Consider the following 20258-nt stretch of genomic DNA (forward strand, 5'->3'; position numbering starts at 1 on the left):
AGCCGTGGCCTGGATAGCTCTCTAGTGCGCATCTATGTTACTGTCAAAGTCCAGGCGCCATGCAGGATGGTCTGAATACAGCCCTTTTTCTCAGGTCCCCCATCTGTAATGCAGGGACAGGGACATACCTCAGCAAGGCTACAGAGATGTTCAGATTCCAGGGAAGAGGACAACATGGCTGCTTTCATAGGCAAAGATGTACTATGCTGAAATGACATAAGGGGACCCGGTTTTAGAGGAGTTTGCCATCTGCGAGAGCTTTCTCCAAATAGAATATCCAAGAGTTAAAACAGGGATGTAGGAATTAGCAAGAGTGCACCCTGGCATCTGTAGCAGGAATTTTACATTGCCTATGCTGTATTCCAGCTTAGCTATTTCCAGATGGCACTGTATTTTACAATTTCCTCTTGCAGTTGACTGCTATCATACATACATATAGTACAACAAAGCTGTATACAAGGGTGAATTATTGCCTCTTCTTTGTTGTACACTCTTTCCATACATCTGGGGCTTTATTTATGTGGCAATTAGTCTTCCTCCGAAGAGTATCTTTGCCTGGAAAAACAATATATGCAGCAGCTACAAAAGATAAGAAGAAAGAGAACAGTATGGCTGATAATGAGAACACCAACAGCAAAAATGTACAGGGTTTTGTCACAGTAATCCTGCGGCTGATGGAAAGGCGGGATGAAATTTGGCAGGTATACAGAAAAAACCCAGTAGTTCCCAAGAATGAACCAGAGAAAGAGGAAAAGGCTGAGGGTTAGATGGATGTAGTACTTGTGAGCATTCTGCCTCCAGGGATATTCGTCGTCATCGTCATCATCAATCACGACAGACTTGGAAAGCAGCTGCCGCATCCTGGTTGAGTCGTACAGCAGGAGAGTCACCTGGAGGCATTGGAAGAGAAAAGGGAATAAGTAAATTGGCTGCAGAAAGTCTGAACGCCTTCTGGCCACTGCCAGCCTTTGGGCCAAATTAAAATTGGGTGTGGGAAAATCATGTAAGGGACAGCTGAGGAGCCATAAATGAGGCAGGTCCTGCTGGCAAATAATGCATTTTTTCCGTACACTTTATTCACCAGTGAGGTTTAGGCCGAACATGGGAAAAAAATGCCGATTGTAAGGACAGAAAGGCATGAGAACAGATTGTGTATGGAGATGGCAACAGCTCCCATGCTGGAGACTTTTAAGAACAGATTAGAGTAACTGCTAAATGACTTAAGTAGAGTAGTTCCTGCCTTGTAGTGGGTGGACTTGTCTGTCCTAACTCCATTTTCCACAGCTATACAGATGAATCAGCTTAAATAAAATTATGAAGGGTCTAGACTTTGACCTAAACCCTGAATAAATTGCTTCAGATACTTGGAATGATTGTCAAGTTTTCTTCAATTAAGCGTCATTTTCTCAGTTTGCTCCATTCCTGCCTTTAGTCAGAACCAGTAGAGAAATAGGTGGAAGACCATGATACCGTGAGCTTAGGAAGGTCTGGTTTACAGGGAAATGCAGTAGGACTCATCAGCAACATTTAGAAAATTTCTGGTTTAGTCATGGCAATAGGATGTAGGTAGGTAGGCTGCAGTGTAGAGAAACTTTCAGATTCCTGTCCTCTAAATGACTTCCTTAATTTTGGTAGATTTACAGGAGAGGTATGTACAGGGCCCAACAATGATTTGGACCAAACATTGTAAAACTTGTGTGTTAACTTGCTACACCTGCAGCACGTGGCCCAGTCCTCAAGGCACTACATATTGCAACACAACCACCTAGCTGTCCTCCTTGTGGAAACCTCAGTCACTTTTTAGGTACTCAGCTTCTTGTGCAAGTCTCCCCACAGGGAGCTGTGTCCTTTGAAATGCGACTCTAAGACACCAACTGAGGAGGAAGCTGCCTGGGCCAACCAGGAGTGAAATTCAGAGAGAAAGATAAAAAACATAGATGGGGAGGTTGCAGGGAGGGCTGTACTGTCCAAAAAGGGGTTCTCAACCATGTTGTCTGTACAAAAGTTATATTCTGTGCTCATGTTTCTGCTTGAAATGAGAGAGAAGAGCACCCCTCATTTTATAATCTTCCTTCTCCATTAGTCAGTGATTAATGGTGAGAACACTGGCTAAAGGAAATCCATTTGTGTTTATGTTCTGCCTGGTTCAGATTTTAGTCTATGTGCCCCATTTTCTAGAAGCAAGGCTTAGCAAGAGGATCCAGGACATCCTGAGAAGAGGATTCTCTTGCTCTTTCCTGCAAAACTGTTCAATTATGTTTAAGTTATTAAATATTTTTTTTTACAAAACCAGCTGTTTTCCTAGCACAGATGTTGGTACCAATTTGTGAGAAACAGGGATTAAGGTGCCAGCACCAACACAAGCAAAAAAAAATAGTGTTTCCACTGGATGTCTCACATCCATCTGAGCACTCAAATTGATAGGCTTGTCCAGTCCAGCAGAGTATCTTCTTTTTTTCAGGTGAACAGTTACCCTGGACAGGCTCATGACACACAGGGGGGATAAACCTACCTGGCCAGTGGGTCTGAGGTTTCCGCATGGGGATCTGTGGCTTGACCTGAAGCTCTGTGCGGCTCCTTAGCTTTGAGGTGAGCTCATCACATAGGCAGCTGCCTGTACTCAGGCTTTACCAGCTCAGCGATGGGAGTGGGGTTTAATAGCAAATAAGCATTGGTTCTGAGGAAGGGGGAGAAACCTACTTTTGGGTTTACGGATCTCAACTGCATCTAAACAGCTCATGGAAAGTGCATTTAATTTTTATGGACATTGCCTTGCCAAGCTATGATTGAAGCAAATTCTGGCTGTTGCTCACATTCTCAATAACTGTTGAACATACATTTATGAAGCAGCGTGACCTGAATTCAGCAGGCCTCTCTGGACACGGTAGAATGGTTCAGTTGCCTTGGTGAACATCAGTAAGTTACTATTGCCTTTTATAAGGCCGGAGTCGCTAAAGAAGCAGATGAGGAGCTCACAGACCTGTACAGACCTGGGCCAGAATGACTTGCCATTAGATGATGTCCATCACAGGACAGCATTCACTCAAATTCATCCTATACCCATTCTCTCACCTTTTAACTCTCAGAGGTCAAGCAATTGTACTGCTTAGGTACCACTTCTATTGAAGTCGGTGCAGTCTCATGAACATAACAGGGGGCAGAGTTGAGACAGGTGGAATTTGGCTACAGATCAATCTCTATGAGATGACACTATGAGTTAGGCCCACCAAATTCTGACAAATTGTATTGCCAGAATGCAATATACACAGTCCTGCTGTCAGCTGAAGCCAAATTCAAGCCATTATTTGATGTCAGCAGGAATATTAACTGACCCACTTAGCATCTAATTTAGGGTGAGAAAAACTGACTTTAAACCAGAAATAGCTAAGAAAGAGCCAACATTTTTGATTAAGGCTTCAGTTCATTAACATTAAAATGTCCTTTCAATTCTGCTCTAATCTTTTCTAAACTATTATTAAATGAACCTTTGATTACACAGATAAGTCTACTGGTGTGATCGAATGACTAAGCATTTGCCAGTAGAACTCATAGCATAAAAAATTCCTTATAACAGCATTAAGCACTTTTTTTCTCCATCTACTTATTTACTGACCAAAGGTCCTTGGGGGTGGATGATTCATATCCCAGTGATATATTGAGGTTTTGGATACCACTGTGAAAGAGTGCAGGGGATGCAGAGATTTGCAGAGGAATATTCTTCCCCATTCTTTCAATCCTGGCAAAAAAAGAGGGTCTAGAAACATTATCAAAGGGGAATGTAGATAGTGCCTGTCTGCTGTGTCTGCAGGCTGAAATATACAGTGCTGTCAAGTCAGAGATGAGCAGGTTCTCTTTCAAGGGACAGGCTGCCTGTACTGAAGCATTGGGCCAGAGCCCCTCGGGTCTACCCTGTCTGCTCTACCCTGCTCTGTTGAGACCCTACCTGGAGTCCTCCATCCAGCTCTGGGGCACTCAGTACAGGAAAGGCGTGCACCTGTTGGAGAGGGTCCAGAGGAGGGACATGAAAATGATCAGAGGGCTGGAACAGCTCTGCTGTGAGGACAGGCTGAGAGAGTTGGGGTTGTTCAGCCTGGAGAAGAGAAGGCTCCAGGGGGAGCTTATTGTGGCCTTTCAGTACTTAAAAGCAGCCTATTAGAAAGATGGGCATAGACTTCATAGCAGGGCCTGTTGTGATAGGACAAGGGGGTAATGGTCTCAAACTAAAAGAGTGGAGATTCAGGTTAGACACGAAGAAGAAATCTTTTACAATGAGGGTGGTAAAACACTGGCCCAGGTTGCCCAGAGAAGTAGTAGATGCCCCATCCCTGGAGACTTTCAAGGCTGGGCTGGACGGGGCTCTGAGCAACCTGATCTAGTTGAAGATGTCCCTGCTCATTGCAGGGGGGTTGGACTACGTGACCTTTGAAGGTCCCTTCCAACTCAAAATATTCTGTGATGCTATGTTCTGCTGATGCCAGGCTCCTGGGAAGGCAAGCTGGGTGCCAGGCCGCTGCTGTCCCCATTAGCTGTGCAGGACAGACACTGCTACCAGTACAGGCTTCCCTTCCAGCTGCAGCACTTGCTGTTCTTAGCCCTTCATGCCCCAGTGGTGTCTTTCCAAAGCTTTTCCTTCAGCTCTACTGCTGGCAGGAACATTGTTGGGACAGCATAAAACAGTTCTGATTAATCCTGCTGAAAAGCCTTGAACTAGCTCTGCAGTCTGTTGTGACAAGCCTCTCCATGCCCACTAGCTGCCAGGTAACACAGTCTGCAAAGGAACTGTCAGAACGGGGTGATCCTTTATCACAGAGTCAACAAAGAGTCAGTCATAGCTTTACAGTGACCAGGGTGTAACACAGTTATGGGGGTGTGTCTGCTTGTCAAGCAGCAAAGGTATAAGTGAGCACAGTCCACTAGAAGACAGGTAGCTGTGGCTAGAAAATACCATGCCTAGATGAATAAGCCCTGCTTATTTACTCTGGAAGGAAGGCACACTGCTGCATAGTCATTGCTTCTGGCCAGGCCAGAGTGGGAATAAATTGAACTTGTGAAGGGCTATGTACAAACACCTGTAATTTTATAGTATTCCCAAAACTAGGAGAGTAACTTGACTTTTTGTCCAGGCCACATGTCTGAAAATGAAGGAGAAAGGTCTGACAGGCTTGGAGAACAGCTTGGGAAAATAGGAGCCCATTTACCATAGGCATCCATGTTATGTAGTCATTTCCCTCAGTAGGGATGGTAGCACAGATGCTGTGATGTAGGAGAAAGTCACACCACAATGTGTGGGACAATGCTGAATGCTGAACTCATTAGCATCTCACTTGACTGACATGTGCTTTAGGTGCTGGAACAAGCATAGTTCAATCAAGATAGCTCTCTTCAGTACTGCATGCACATAGATGTCTGGAGCCATCATTATGTCTTAACTAGCAAGGCAAAATCTAGTCACACAAAATACTTTTCACACATAGAAAGCACATTACCTTTAAGCTGCCAATCACGCCACCCACCAACAGATATAATGGAATTAGTGGCTGAACTGGGCAATCTTCCAAAAACTTCATTCCTGAACAGCAAAAATTAAATGTTTGTTATCTCAAGTGATCAAATAGTGCAACAAGCTGTACAGTGAAAGCTCAAGATGCTGTAGTGTTAAGTGTAGTGCTTAGACCCAAGAGTTGTACCCAGCATCTACTGAAATGGGGGCTGAATTAAAGGGGGTTTGCATCTCCCACTACAGGAGTGGGGGCCATGAAGAATCAAAAGGCAAGAGAAGGGAGAGAGCAAAGGTAACAACAGCATTATTGTTGCTCTGACATTACTGATCTGTACACATACACAGGTCACTAGCGTCAGCCACTGCATCTTTGTTAAACAAATGATTGACTGAGCTGGACAGGGCATTTTCATCAGCAACAGAAAATTCATTGAGTTTGTGAAAAGAAGGAATTCTGGTAAGCTTCTCTCAGGCCTTTTCTGCTCATTGGCATCTGTGAGTGTGGCATGTTCCTTAGTCAGATGCTTCAAAGCTTTGGGAGCCAGCACCCGTGGGAGCGCCTGGAACCAGTTTATCTTCCCAAGCAGCTGAATATCGGACCCACAGAATCTCAAGCTTCCAGGCTGTTTGGGTTGCTGGAGGCTAAAAGCATTGGTTGTTATGGAGCCAGGGATCCTGGCAACCCTCAAATGTGCTGTTAGAAAGAGAAAGCTGAGTACGTTTTGGGGAAGGGAGTGTATGGCAGTATAAAGATGTTGCTGGCAGTAGACACTGAAGCTTGTGATACAGGTCTGTGGCAGTGAGACTCATCTGTCCAAATATAGATGTCTGCAATGCAGGCATCCATAGCTGAACTAGTTTCCTAGACTGTCTTTATAGTCAATAGGGAGGAATAGACACTTGTAAAGTTCAATTCCCCTCATCCTAAGATAGGCATTTAAAATAGGTCAGATGAGTTGGACCCTGAAAGTGCTTCTTTCTCTCCGTTGCTATACATGGAATCCAGACAGTCAGCTGAAGATATCTAAAGTTAGCAGAGATTAATCCGCTGCTCAAGTCTCCTACCCAATGGCACCTTTAGTCAATTTTAAACTGCTCATTATACTATCATTTTATTGTTGTTGATATCGTGTTTAAGGATATGTGCTGATCAGTTGCAGAGCCCAGAAAGGTTTTTCTGTTTTCTTCTTGGTGTATAAGTCATTTTCACGGAGAACTTTTGACTTTTCTCTGAACAACTGGGGTTATCCAGAGGCAGGATACTGAAAGCAATGTGCTGGTCTTAGTACCAAACATCTCTCAGGTGGAACATCTTGCCACCATGTTCAGAACTAAACTGAACAGGGGTTTGAGATCAGGAAGGAAGTACCAGTGGGGTAGTTTTGTCTTCTGTAGCTGTAATCCTCTCCATCTTGTCAATGTACCCACCAAATCCACTGCTACTGCTGGTCCAGAACATCGCTGATGTCCAGAATCTCTCCTACACTCTTAGCATGGCATAATACAGTTGTTTTGGATTGTGGTTGCTTGCTATAGATCTTATGTTAGTCGTAGGGTGCTGGGCAATGTTTTGTAATCTGCGTGTAAGGGCTGTGGAGTCCAGTGGACTATTCTACACTAAGTATTTATTACCAGCCTTCTCATAATTGAAAAGGGCTGGACATGGATGGATTTGGACTCTCTCCCTTTTTGTCCACTGTTGCAAGCCTGCTGGTTTTTGTCCATTTTGCCACTATGTAGCACCAAGACCTGCTCAGACTCCCAACTTCACAGGGGTCAGCAGCAGGGAAATCATAATGAATTATATAATTTTCAGAAAGCAGCTGCCAGGGTTTCTGGAGTCCTTGGCCCTGTAACAGCCTGCCACAAAAGCAGCTGGCCAGGGATCTCAGGGAATATATTTCAGTTTAGGAACCTAGGCAAGTGCTATTTCCAGTGTGTTACTGAGATTTTGATTTGAGGCAAAAAAAAATATCAAGAACACATGCAATTTTTTTTTTTTTTTAATGGAGTCATGATTCTGTTTCCCAGACAAATCTACTATGGAGTCCTTTCATATATATAACATGACAGGAGTCAGTCTTGGGGAAGGTTTGAATGACAGGCAGTGGTACTCTGTAGGTTTTGTGAGAATAGTGCAGGCAGATATGACAGCAAAAGAGGAGGTAAAAAGAGGCAATACTGTAGTAACTTTAAAAATACAACACTATAGATGAATAGGAAATATGGACCTCCTGTTGACAGATGGGGACTGATATTCATTACAGTAAAATCTAGGAACACACATCATGGACCAATCAATTCACACACAGCTCATGCCTGATTTATTTGGGAACATGAAAACTGGTAGGAGAGCATCAGTGCTAGTCCTTCTCTCCCATGAGCACCAGATATGTTTTCCTTTGACTGTTAATGATGGGATACATCGACCATGAGAGATCAAAGCTCTGCTTCTAGGCCAATGCTCACTGCAAGACAGAGCGATCTGCAATTTAGAGTCAAAAGCAATTGAACCTGATCACTACAGAGGCCAACGTGTGAGTCCAAATGAATAAACCAGCAACCTTTGCAAGGTCACCCTTTCTTCATGGAAAGGGTTGTCAGGCATTGGAACAGGCTGCCCAGGGAAGTGGTGGAGTCACCATCCCTGGAGGTGTTTAAAAGGCATTTAGACGGGGTTCTTAGGGACATGGTTTAGTGCTAGAGTTAGGTTATGGTTGGACTTGATGATCCTGAGGGCCTCTTCTAACTAAAATGATTCTATTATAATCAAACATAGCAGGGATATCCAACAGCTTTTTGTCCAAGGAAAAAAAAGAGAGAGGAAGCTTGGAGAAGCAGAAGTGTTTGCATATTTTACCTCTTGGCTACCACGGAACAACACTGCAGTGGGATCCAGGACACAAAGTCCAGACAAGTGGAAAGAGCAACCAAGATATGAGCTTCTCTAAGGACACCGGTTTGGGCAGCGTTGTGGGATGGCCCACAATGGATCACTACTAACCAAGTGTCCTCATGACTCACAATTATCCATGAGATGAGGGGTCAGGATGAAGGAAAGAAAATACAGCATTTCCCTGGTTTTAGCTACTTTGGTCTTCTTAGGCAGCTGAAAATGGCTGAAGTGCATCCCATAGTAAAGGAGGGCTGCTGTATAGCAAGGCTACTCTGGCATCTGGTGCCTGCTCCTCACTTCTCTTCTAACAGGAGGCAGAGGACAAAAAGTGCCAGAGCATTTTCTGCTGTTCCTAGTGGATGACTGCAGCTGCCATCACTTAGCGCAGGGCTCAGTCAGGCCCTGGACAGTGGGCTTTGCGCTAGGATCAAGGTGCTGTCGAGTAGTCATCATAAAGTAATTCCTTCTCGCTACCATTTTATCAGAAAGCATATCAGCAAGTCAGAGGTAACTCACAGAGACAGTGAGTGGCTGAAGGACTGAAATGCAAGGAAAGATAATGTTAACAACAACCATTAAAGAACAAGACTGGGTCCTGTGTAAAGGTGCAGAATACGAGAATAGACTTCAGAGAGTTATTTGGAGAGTTGAGGAGTTATTTGATGTAGATATGAGCATGAGGAGTAGTACTGAGTTAAATTTGAACAGAGGAAAATTTAGACTGCCTGATGAGAAAATGATGTCATCAGCTTTCAAGTGTTATTTAGCTACCCCTGGGGAACACTGTGTATAAAGGTAGTCTGGACAACTTGCAAGAATGTGTTATTGGAAGCAATCCTTCACTGTCCTGGAAACTGAAAAATATTCTCAAAAAGCTCTATGAGGTCCTTCCATAGATCTCTTTACTTTTGGAATGTTTAGCTGAGGGAAAAAAAAATAAATTAATCTCTACCAGTAAAAGTTAGAAAGCTGCTAAACAATCTGTGACTGAAATGATGTCAAAGTCTAGAGCTTGGAAAAATTTTTGAGTCCTCTTCATGCATCTTATACTGTGATTTGCAGTACTACCAAATTTAAAAAGTGTATAATGTTAGCGTGTAATTATTACTGGGGCTACCAGTTAGTCATCTCTGAGTGTTAACAAATATTGTAACTTATTTGTTTACATTTGAAAATATCTCACAGTTTTCCTCTGCAGAAAGAAAGAGCTAAAATGACTGGAGGCACATCAGCAAGTTATTCTCCGAGATCGTGGTAACCTAATGTTATCAGAAAATCAGAGGCTTTTGCTTGGAAAATAAATATCTGCATTTTCCTTGACATTTCATTTTCCTAAAAATGTCTTTGCAGATGTGTAGCTGCAGGAAACCAATATCCTCTGACAATGCTATATTACAGTGACATTATCTCTTAATTTCAGTAAGTTGAAAAAAAAGGACTCTTTATCTGATGCAGGAGATACCCAGAGCTCCAGGCTAATATCTTACCATACACTTTCCACTTCTCACTGACCTTAAAGATATTATGAAATATTCCTAGGAAATGATGTTTCTCAGAAGTCAGATTCCAGCCCTGGATTCATTTCCAGAAGGCTGGCTGTCAATATGCACGCAGGCTGCACCACACTTTGAATTATGCCTTCCCACCCTTGTTCTATAGCTCAGGCATAGTCAGCCTGGGGAAAAGCTAAAGCTGAAATCCTCTTATGGGATCAATAGCAATTTGAAGTGATGGATAAGCATAAGAGCCTAAGTGTTGAGATGTAACAGTTCAGTCCATCTCCCTGCTTCCTAATTGCTCCTTAATCCCTCGTTTGAACTCCCTAATTCCTAATTAGGATGTCCTAATCAGAATCCTACCACAGTCACCACTAGTACTCGGAAGGCCCCAGATGAAGGAAGCAGCACCAACCTTTAGCTGAACACTCTTTTTGTGGGTTTAGCCAATTATAGATGCCAATAGGCTGGATGTCCCCACTCCCTTAGAAGCCGTCTCATCTCAATGCAGACACCTAAATGAGGGTATGGGACTTTCACTGCCAGAAATGCCCATTTCTCTAAACTGCCTGCAAAGGCAACGCATGGCACTTAGCTTGGTTACAGATGTGTACAGTCCAAATCTAGGTGGGCTGCATCTTGCCCACAGCATCTGCATGTACAGTTCCTTTGCACTGTCTTTCATGAAGGATGAGGCAGAAGGTGGATAACTTCTGAAGGACACCCATCTGGAATGATTGTAAGGCCTCTTGAGGACAAGACTTAAAATTCAAAGTGATCTGGATACACTGAAAAAAGACACCTGAAATGACAGCCAATAAAGCTGAACAGTGTATAGACGAGAAAAATTCAATGTAAATAAAAATCAGGTTTTGTTTTTTTTTTTTTTAGAGGGGAAAGAAAATTTTAAAAGTAGTTACATTGGCCAGAGGCCAATGGAGGAGGAGGCAAAATGCAAAAGAAAAAGCTATGGAAACAGTGACACATGAGGGCAGGTGGAAAGAAGTAGGTTTTTGAGATCTCTGGGAAAAAAAAAAAAAAAAAAAAAAGAAGATGGAATGGGGTTATACTAGCAGCCTTCAAACAGTTCAAAGGTTCTCCTGAGTAGGATGGTCACCAATCTGTCTTTGTGACCATGGCGTGTAGGAGAGGCTGTAATCTGTTTAATTTGCCACAGGGAAGATTTAGGTTGGATATGGGGAAAAAATATTTTGTCTGTGAGAGCAATAAAATGCTGAAATAGGCTCCTTGGGAAGCGGTGGAATTTCCTTGAGCAAGGGCAAGTCAGACATCTGTCAGGGATGCCGTGAGCCTGTCTGCAAGCAGAGGTGGGCAAGTGTCTCTACCAGTATTTCTCACATGGTGCTTGCAACCCCTGGGAGGATGTGAAAGGCCCAAAGGGAGCGATGAAATGTTAGAAAATGCTCAGTTTTTTTAAAACAACAACAAAATCTATGTTAATGGAAAGGAAAAAGATGATGCTTAATAAAGAACAGAGCCTTATGGAGTTTAAAAATGTATAAAATTCTGCAGCTTAAAGAATTTACCTTTCCTTTCCTTTCCTTTCCTTTCCTTTCCTTTCCTTTCCTTTCCTTTCCTTTCCTTTCCTTTCCTTTCCTTTCCTTTCCTTTCCTTTCCTTTCCTTTCCTTTCCTTTCTTTCCTTTCCTAATATTTGATCTTGAAATGCTACTCGCAAATCCAGCCTTTGGGGGGTATTATAGAAACAGATCAGCCAAAAAGCAGGTCTCACTTTCAAAAAGCTGGAGAAATAGCAGCCTAGATCATCTCTTCTTCCCCTCAAGTCCTAGACTTCTAAGACTTTTGCAGTGCAGTTAATACAGAGGGATCCTGATTAATGAAATATTCTCATGTGTCAGATTCTGAGCTTCTTCCCACAGACGGAGCCAAAACACCCACAGCTCTTTGCCAGGTGCTGGTAGCCTAAGCACCAACTGAGCTGAAGTAAATACATCGGTAAAAAAGTGAGTTAAAATACATCTGAGGCTCAGAACAAGCTCACAGCTCCATGGTAGAAAGAAATAATGAGAAGTGCACTCAAAATAAGCAATGCACAACTAGAAATTTCAGGATTATGGTTAAATTTAAAGAAACCCAAACCTTGTGAGCTACAAAAAGGTATTGGTAAAGTCTCCAAGTTCCCTGACTCCTCCCATGTTGAGGCGAGACATGCCAGAGAGGTATTTAAGACAAACAGGGTCAGAATTGAAGCACTGCTTCCTCCCCACCTTGCGGCGTGGGCTGGGATTCTGTCTGAAACTAAAATACCAACATACATGTTTAACAGTTGGAAACTTTATGTTTTCCAACTCTTTTCTCCCACCAGATGTGTTAACCTGCCACACAGTGCCAGGAAGCTCCTCTTTTAAAATTGCTTTAGTAGTCAGCTTACCTGTAAAAGTCATGGACAGTGGTAAGGCAAGGAAAGTGAGGAGCCCAAATATAAAGCATGCTGTGAAAAAGAAAAGAAAGACAGTGTTACTGGGGCTGGTTGAAGTTCATTAAAGAGCAGAAGTTCTCTCCAATGCTTTGCAAGTGCTCTTTTTCCATAAAGCTGTGCAGCAAGAAATGCAGTGCACTCAGTGGGGTGGGAATATCACATTTGTGGTGCAGCATTTGAGATGATGAGACCAACAAGTGTTTATCGTTCTCCCAGAGCTCAGGCCTCAATTTTTTAACTCTGCGTTGTTAGCCCTTGTATCAGTGGAAGAGCAATGAGAGACACAAACTGCTTTTTTTTGCTACAACATCTGTCTTATTGCAAGGGTAAGGACTGAGCCACAACATCAGCTTCAGAGAGGCCACCAGGTGACTGCACAGTAATGAGTAGCTTTCCATCAGCTAAACCATGGCAACTGATGAGCCGTGTCTGTTTGCTAAGCAAATAGCAGCTCTAATGCCATTCCACTCAGTTTTCATTGATAGATAAATAAACTGTCTTTATTGCAGATGTGAATAGTTTCTGGCTGGTCTAACTCCCCAGTCCAGCTCAGCTCATGAACACAAATGCAGTAGCCTCACTGCAAGGAGTGGGATCAGCTTAATCTGCATGGAAGGATGCTCTTGGGGATGCACACGGGCTCTTCCCACGGATGAGCAGACCTGAGGTACTTAGTTACTCCCCAGAGGGCCACAGGTGTATCTGAGCCCTGATATTTTCCCAGCACAGCCTGGTGCTGCAGGGGATGAATGCTTACCTTGGCAGAAAGTGAGAAACAACAGTGTCAAGAACAGTGTGAGCAGCCTGTCTTACAAGAGCTGTCACCTGTGTGCCTAATCATGAACACTTGGCAATATTAAAGTGAAACACTGCCCTGCAAAATGAGAGTAAAGCATAATGAGGACATTCTGTGGTGAGCACCCCTGCAGACCGCTCCTGCAAATGGCTCAATCTGCAAGTCGATGCCTTAAGGAGGCAAAAGGGTGATAAGCAGAGGTGGGCATAGATTGCAGAGGGGAAGGCCATGGATAAGAAAAGCAGTAGGATGTCTCTTTGGAGGCTTATGAAAAAAATCTTGGAGCAAGCATTTGGGGTTGTTTTGCAGCCTGTGCAAGGTGGCCGGCATCCTCCTCGCCATGTGGGACTGGGGATGCTGCCAGCACCCTGCGTACAGTGCCACTCTGGGACAATCTGCAGCACCACCAAAGCATCACCCTCAGGGTAAGGAAACATCGCTGCCTCCATTTTACAGGAGAAGCTGAGACAGAGGACACAGGAGAAGCATAAAAATTCAGGGCAGATCTACCAGGCTTTCTGACTCGCAGACACTTTTCGTGGGAACACACCATCCCCCACATGCTGCTCGTGTTTTCTCAGCAGAGAACGAGGATCTGACACTTCAGTGCTTGGGAGACATCTTTCTTTCTCAGAAGCAGCATGTTTGTTATCTCTATGAATTGGTAGAGACTGAAGATATTTTGAGCTGAAGAAAGCTCTTGTGTTCCTTTATGCCATCCCCTCCTCCTCTCCCCGTTGGCCTGTCTCTCTCACACACACACTTTTGCTCAGGCTCTCCTGTCTCTTGAATGCTGCACAGTACAGAAATTCTTCCCCTGCTTGAATAGTGTCCTACACTTGACTAAGCTCTTTCAAATGCTGACAGCCTCTCATTAGAACAACTCAGCCTAGAGCCTCCCTTTTCACCACATGTCACATTTCATGCTAAGTCCTCTTGCTGTTTCATTATCTAGACTATTATTTTCATACTCGGAAGCAGTGGTTTTGTAGCTGACCTGGGCTCCCAACACACCCGTGAGTATCACCTGCAAATAGTGCCCACAGCCTGGGCAACTCATTTATCTGGTATCCAAATTAGTGCAGTTCAGGTCTATAGCAGTTACATGGACTGCCTGGTGTTGCCAGAAGTCCTGTCATTGTGGCTCTCAGAGCAGCGTCACCTCTCTGCCTGTGCTTTCAGAGCCACCTCCTTTTTCTGCCCCTGCTGCACCCGCAAGCAGCCTGGTAGGACGATGTCATTTCTTTATTATGCAGCACATGGTCTGTCTGACCCTGGGGAGGGACACTGTGGTAAGCTCTGTAAAAGTCTCAGGGGGGACCATGAACACGTGGGGCTGTGTATCTGGCACACAGGTGTCTGTTTGCTTGTGTCTAGCATCTACCCAACGGCTTGGTTTTGGACAGGAGAAATGGGAGGTAGGGACCACTCGCAGCTCGAGAGAAGAAGATTATGGTTCATTAATTCCCCTCCCAAAGCAGTCGCTGGGAATGTATTTACTCATTATCTCCCCATTCAGCTACAACCTCTTAGGTCTCGAATTGGAGGGGCAGATGCACAGTCTGGGAAGGCTTCCAGGTCCATGTTTAACAAAGTGAGACTCTCAACAATTGACTACACAACTGGCAGAGTTCTGCAGCTGCTCTCAATGCCACTAGCAGCACTAAAGACTGTTTTCCCTGAAACATGTGGGGATTTCACAGAAATGCTGCTTGGTTGGGGACACACACAACCTCTTCCTGGATTTGTCTGGGTTGTGCTGCCCCATTCTGGTCCAAAGACAAATTACTCAAGAAAATGGTATTTGCCGCAGGGTAGCACTGCTCTGCAGAGAGTCCGCTGCTCTCTGTGCAGTTTCACATGTGGGGCTTGTGGTATTTTTGAGTCAGTGATATCACCTCATAGGCTCGTCAGAAAAGCTCCTGGACCCATTCCTAGAAAAAGCAGCAAGAAAGGGTTGATAGTCTCTAAAAATACAACTGGGCATGACTCAGAAGGACATTGCTCAGCAAAGCTGATGTCAGGGCACCAGGCAGGAGAGCCCCCTGCTCTGTACCGCTGGGGCAGTGTGTGGTGGGGCACTGGTGAAGTCCTACATTGGGAGGCATAAGTGAGTGAGTCCTAACGTGCTGCGAAAAGGGTGAAGGGAAAAGCTTGTGTCTGGGATCACAACAGAAGAAGAGGAGAGTAAGTGGCTGTATATCTTTCACATTCCTTGAAATCCGTGGGCACAAAAATCAGATCGGGGGTGCAGATTTTGTGTCTCCTGCCCAGCAGGACAGTCAGCTAATGTAAATCCGCTATTTAGCTGAGTTACTTCTGCCATGGTCTCCCCACAGAACTAAACAAACTTGAAATCACCATTTATATTATGGCTGTACGTCGTGGTCTCTCTGCTATCCTTTGCCTGAGCCATTACATCTCCCACAGCCGTGCCCCTGCACTGCAGCTCTCCTGCGCTCCCTCTGTTGCTCCTTTGGTCCCTGTCCTGGCCTCAGGGCACACAGCAGGTGAGTTGTCCTCTGACATGTGGGACAGATCTGGAGGCAATATTGGATATGATACCAATTCATTTGTAAACTCCTCACACTTTATTTTGCTGCCATGATTTTTACCAGCACTTGGAAGTTTCAGATCAGTTCAGGCTGTCCCTGTTTACTTTGAAGATAGAGAAAAGTTTCTTTCTCTTCGGGTGAGTCCTCATGGGATTTCCAGAAGTGATTTATGAGTATAAATCTCAACTTACCCACTCTTCTTAGGTAGTCTACTAATACGGCTGTAGTGCAACATACTCAGTAGAGTGTGTGACAAGCTCTCTGATAATAAATGAAGTGTTGTATACACTACCCTCACTCCCAAATGCTGTTTGTTCTATAGGCTGTCAAGTTCCTGATAAAAAAAAAGATGCTACCAGCTTCCAAACAGATTCTGCTGTTGCCCCAGGATTAATCTGCAAAGACAAGCCTGAGGAGCAAAAGTGTGGGTGGAGACTCACAGTACTCCCTGTGACTGCCCTGTGGGAGCACTGCTCTGAGGGGGCTGACTCTCAGTAGTGTGGATGTGAGCAAATTCGGGTCAGTTGGCCCTGCCCTGGGACTGATCATGCCCTGAGGCAGATGCAGGTGGTAGTGCACTACCTTGGCAAGCAGTGTCGGGGTGTGCCGTACAGCAGCGTGGACACTGGCAGTGCAACAGGCTGGGCTGCAGAACGGTAGTGGATATTTTCATCCATGTTTTCTTTCCTCACAACACCTTCAGGCATTCCCTGCAGTATTGATAGGGACTTGGTGAGAAGAAACTATGCAGTGTGTGTGGGTGCTGCGGGGGCAGAGCAAGTCTCAGTGGGTCTCTCTGGGGAACCAGCTCCAGCAAGCTCATATGTTTTACAGACCAGGGACGAGTCTGCCCATGGCTTTAGTAGCTGTGGATACTGCATGTCTTTCTGGGCTTTTGAGTGACAGAAAGATGTTGCCACATCAGACAGGATATGCAGAAAAGTCATGAATGAACTAACTTTGAAGGAAAGGAATTAAATCTGTTCAGCTTGGCCAGCCAACGGTCAAATGAGAGAAAATAACAACAAGGTTTGGGCATTCAAAAAAGGACTTGTGAGTGATCCAAAGAGCTATGAAGCTAAAGACATGCAGTGAACTTGAGTAGAAAGAAAGATTGCTCTGCCCATGAGGCTAAGTGCCATGGCAAGGAGATATATTGATGGAATAGTCTCTTGGAACGAATGGCAGGAATTCCACCCCTGGGGTGATTCAGTTCAGACTAGATACTCAGCAGCTGGGTGGCTTAGTGTGAGAAACAGCCATTCCCACAGAGGTCTCCAGTCCCAGTGCAAAGCCACCACAGGAGGCAGGCAAAGTGTGATAAAACTGACTTGCAGACCAAATCCAAGCTCAGGGCCACCAGCTGTTTGCTGCGTGGCATCACTTAGACGAGTTTGTGTCACCATGAAAAAGCACTTTGGTACCCAGATAAGCTATGCCAGCATTGCAACATCTAAAATTTAAGTTCCAGATTCCGGCACTGACATGAGCAATGCTGCTTTTATCAGATAAAAATATACCCAGTGTAGAATAAGAAGGTGCCTGTAATCTGAATACCATCAGGATGGGGAGGATGTAGATGTAGATGCAGATGTAGATAGAGATGTAGATATAGAGGCAGGTACTTTGGGGGTTAGGCAATATTGCAGAGTGCCTTGTCTGAGTGTTATGACATGCCTCTAGCTACTGAACTACAATTATGCCATGGTCTAGGTTCTGGATTTGGCCCCTTGTAATTAATTTCCAGACCTACTTCTTAAACAAGATTTGATTTGGGCATTACATGAAGAGCCACCAGTTTGCTTTGCAGTAGACCAAGGGTAGTGGATTAGCCTTTGGTTTATTTTGGTCAGTTAATTAAAGGTACAAATGTGGGGCTCTGCTGAAATGCTCTTTGAAAAATATACATAGGGTGATGAGAAAAAGTGAAATTGTCACTGCACTTCAGGAGGGTTTGCATTTAAATGAACAGAAAATCAATTTTGGATGTACTAGCTGATCCATAGCTAAAGCTGAGCTGATTTTGAACTTAAATGTAATGAAAACCTAAAGATAATGTGTTTCCTGAAACAGTATTTCTGAGTTGACTTATTCATGTGTAACTTTGTGGATACCTGAGAGGAAGCTCCTGGTGTAGGAGAGTATAGATGAGATCAGAGAACTAACCCTGTTCTTTCAAAAAAAAATCAGAAAGATAATTTATTTTCTCTGTTGTCATTAAAATCCCAGTGGCCATTTAATACTAGTAGGGAACAGTGACGTTTTCTTGTAACTGGTAGGAGGAAAAACGAGAGAAAATACTGCTTTTGCCTTCTTTTATTATGATATTCACCAGCAGGCCCAGATCCACCTTGCGTGTCCTTTCTGTGGGGTGTGAGGGAGCCCACACCAACCCAGTCCCGCTCCTGGGGGCTGGCATGGGGTGTAATGAGAGCACCACATGCTCTGCACCCCTCGATGTTTGTCACTCCCCAGCCCTCCTGTCCTCTGGGGAAAGGCTGAACATGAACAAGTAGGCCAGAAAATGTCCTTCCCTACCCATGCCAGGTTCCTGCAGGTGGGCCTGGTTTGAACCCAGGCCAGGGCTGTCTGTCCCCCTGGCTTGGTTTCCTCTGAAGGGCTGTAAGGCAGCAAGGAGTTAAGGGGCTTAATCATTAATAAAAGTTCATTCTGGACTTTGAAAGCCTTTAAAGTGAAGCCAAAAGCAGGAATATAAATTCCTAAGGCAACAGCCGTGGACTGGCAAATGCAGCAATTAGTGTGGGTGAAGTGTCAGTTATGGTGAGTGGTCGAAGCGTTTTCTTCTCATGTTTGAGTGGAATTAGAAATTGCTACTGCCTAGAAATGAAAGCAAAAGCCACTTGCAACTCAAAGTGAAAAGGACATGTAGTCAGTGGGCGTAAACTGCTTTAAAAACCTTGGATTTTAACCTCCTGCCAACAACATTTCTTCCCTAGTCTTACAAAAACCCACCCCTGAAGCGTGTTACTTCTGTGCCTCTCCATGCAGCCTGCACGGTCCCCAGCCCGGGTCAGCTTTCTGCTGCATTGCTCCTCGGAGAGCGAGAACCCACCTGCTCACTCAGCCTGGGAGCCCTTGGCTCCGTACACCCCTCCTCATCCTCCACCCTGGGCTGGACAAAACAGCAGCTCTAAAGCCTGAGTGAGCCCAGCCTGTCATGCAAAGACCTCCGTTCAGATCACTGATGCTTCCTACCCACAACATGTGGCCGCTTATGAGGGCTACCTGCACCCGCGATGGCCAGTGTGCCATGGGCCGGGCAAGCGGAGGGAAGAAGACCCTGCGCCAAATGGCTCTGGGTGGAAGGGGAGCTATTCCTGACCATACTCTGTCCCCAACCTCATGTTCCCATGTCAGCTCATGGACTGGCAGCACTTTCGCTCTGCAGGAATTGCAGGTTTCCAGGTTGGTTGTGCAGCTGCTTGCCAGGTGGTTTTTCCTGCAGGTATTTCTGCTGGACTATGCATCATGTGCAGAAAACAGGAGACAAACACACTGTATTGCTCAGGCTGTCTGCTGCAGCCCCTGTTTAGGTACTTGGTTGTGTTAGTATTTGAAATTTTACAGTTGTCTGCTATGATCCAGATACTCCAGCCCACAGGTGCTGTCAGGATACAGTTACTATTGTGTGCTCCATCAGTGTTCAAAATGACCTAGGAAATAATTCTTTATATACCTAGCTTAGCTGTGGGGCTGTACAAATTAAGTACAAAAGGCATTTACTACCAGAAGTGCCTTACCATTGCTGGCAATTTTAGATATGCACCGGTGGCAGGCTTTCTCCAGGCCAGCTGTCATTGTGAAGCACCTTTTGAGGTCTCTGTAGGGATACAGAAGTGAATATCGTTAGGAAAAATGCCTTTAACTGATGAATGTCTTGGCTCAGAGTCACTCACACACTTCAGCAGGCTTTCACTATCCCCCAAAAAACATAAAGCATCCACAAATAAGGACAGCAGCTGTCAGTGTGGCATACCTGGAGTTAGGCATGTCATCCAGCAGCTTTGGGCTTTTCTGATGGTGATTCCAAAGCTTTGGGGTCACAGGAAGGCTGGGGGAGAAGTATTAATCCTGTCTTCCTGGAAAAGGATCTATCTTGACTTTGATTGTAGTTGGGGCAGGACAAAGAGTATAATAATAATACAAATATATATAATATATAAGAAAACCTAGTGAAACTGGTAAAGGTCACTACACAAGCCTCTGCAAAAATTATTTAGTGAGTAAAAATGAATTAAAGAAAAGGGGAGGGGAGAGTATGAAAATAGTTTTAAGATCGAGGTGGATTCTGAAGAGAAACATAGAATAAAAACTGCAGGGAGCTCGGAACAAGATGCCTTTGATGAAAAAGCAGCTGGATTAGAAAGTAGATCTTTGTAGAGAAGAATTTTTACGAGGTGTGGTGAGGGATGAGCAAGCAGCAAGTCATCCAATGCCTGGGCATCAGGCAGCACCAGTCACTTAAGTAGCATCCAGCATTCATGGGAGTGTGGAAAGCTGACATACACATACACACACACACACACACACACACA

At 44.6% G+C, this 20258-nt stretch overlaps 1 protein-coding gene across 1 annotated transcript; it reads right to left on the reverse strand.

Annotated features, from left to right (window-relative positions):
- Nucleotides 1-527: 527 nt before the first annotated feature.
- On the reverse strand, nt 528-19521 carry TMEM272 (transmembrane protein 272; the record flags this gene model as incomplete). Its single annotated transcript, XM_082062386.1, has 4 exons — nt 528-890; nt 5487-5569; nt 12304-12363; nt 19464-19521. The coding sequence occupies 4 exons, from the start codon at nt 19519-19521 to the stop codon at nt 528-530; spliced, it is 564 nt and encodes a 187-aa protein (XP_081918512.1).
- Between the last annotated feature and the right edge of the window lie 737 nt (nt 19522-20258).

Source organism: Streptopelia decaocto (assembly GCF_964273445.1).
Source record: "Streptopelia decaocto genome assembly, chromosome: 1".
NCBI classification, from domain to species: domain Eukaryota; kingdom Metazoa; phylum Chordata; class Aves; order Columbiformes; family Columbidae; genus Streptopelia; species Streptopelia decaocto.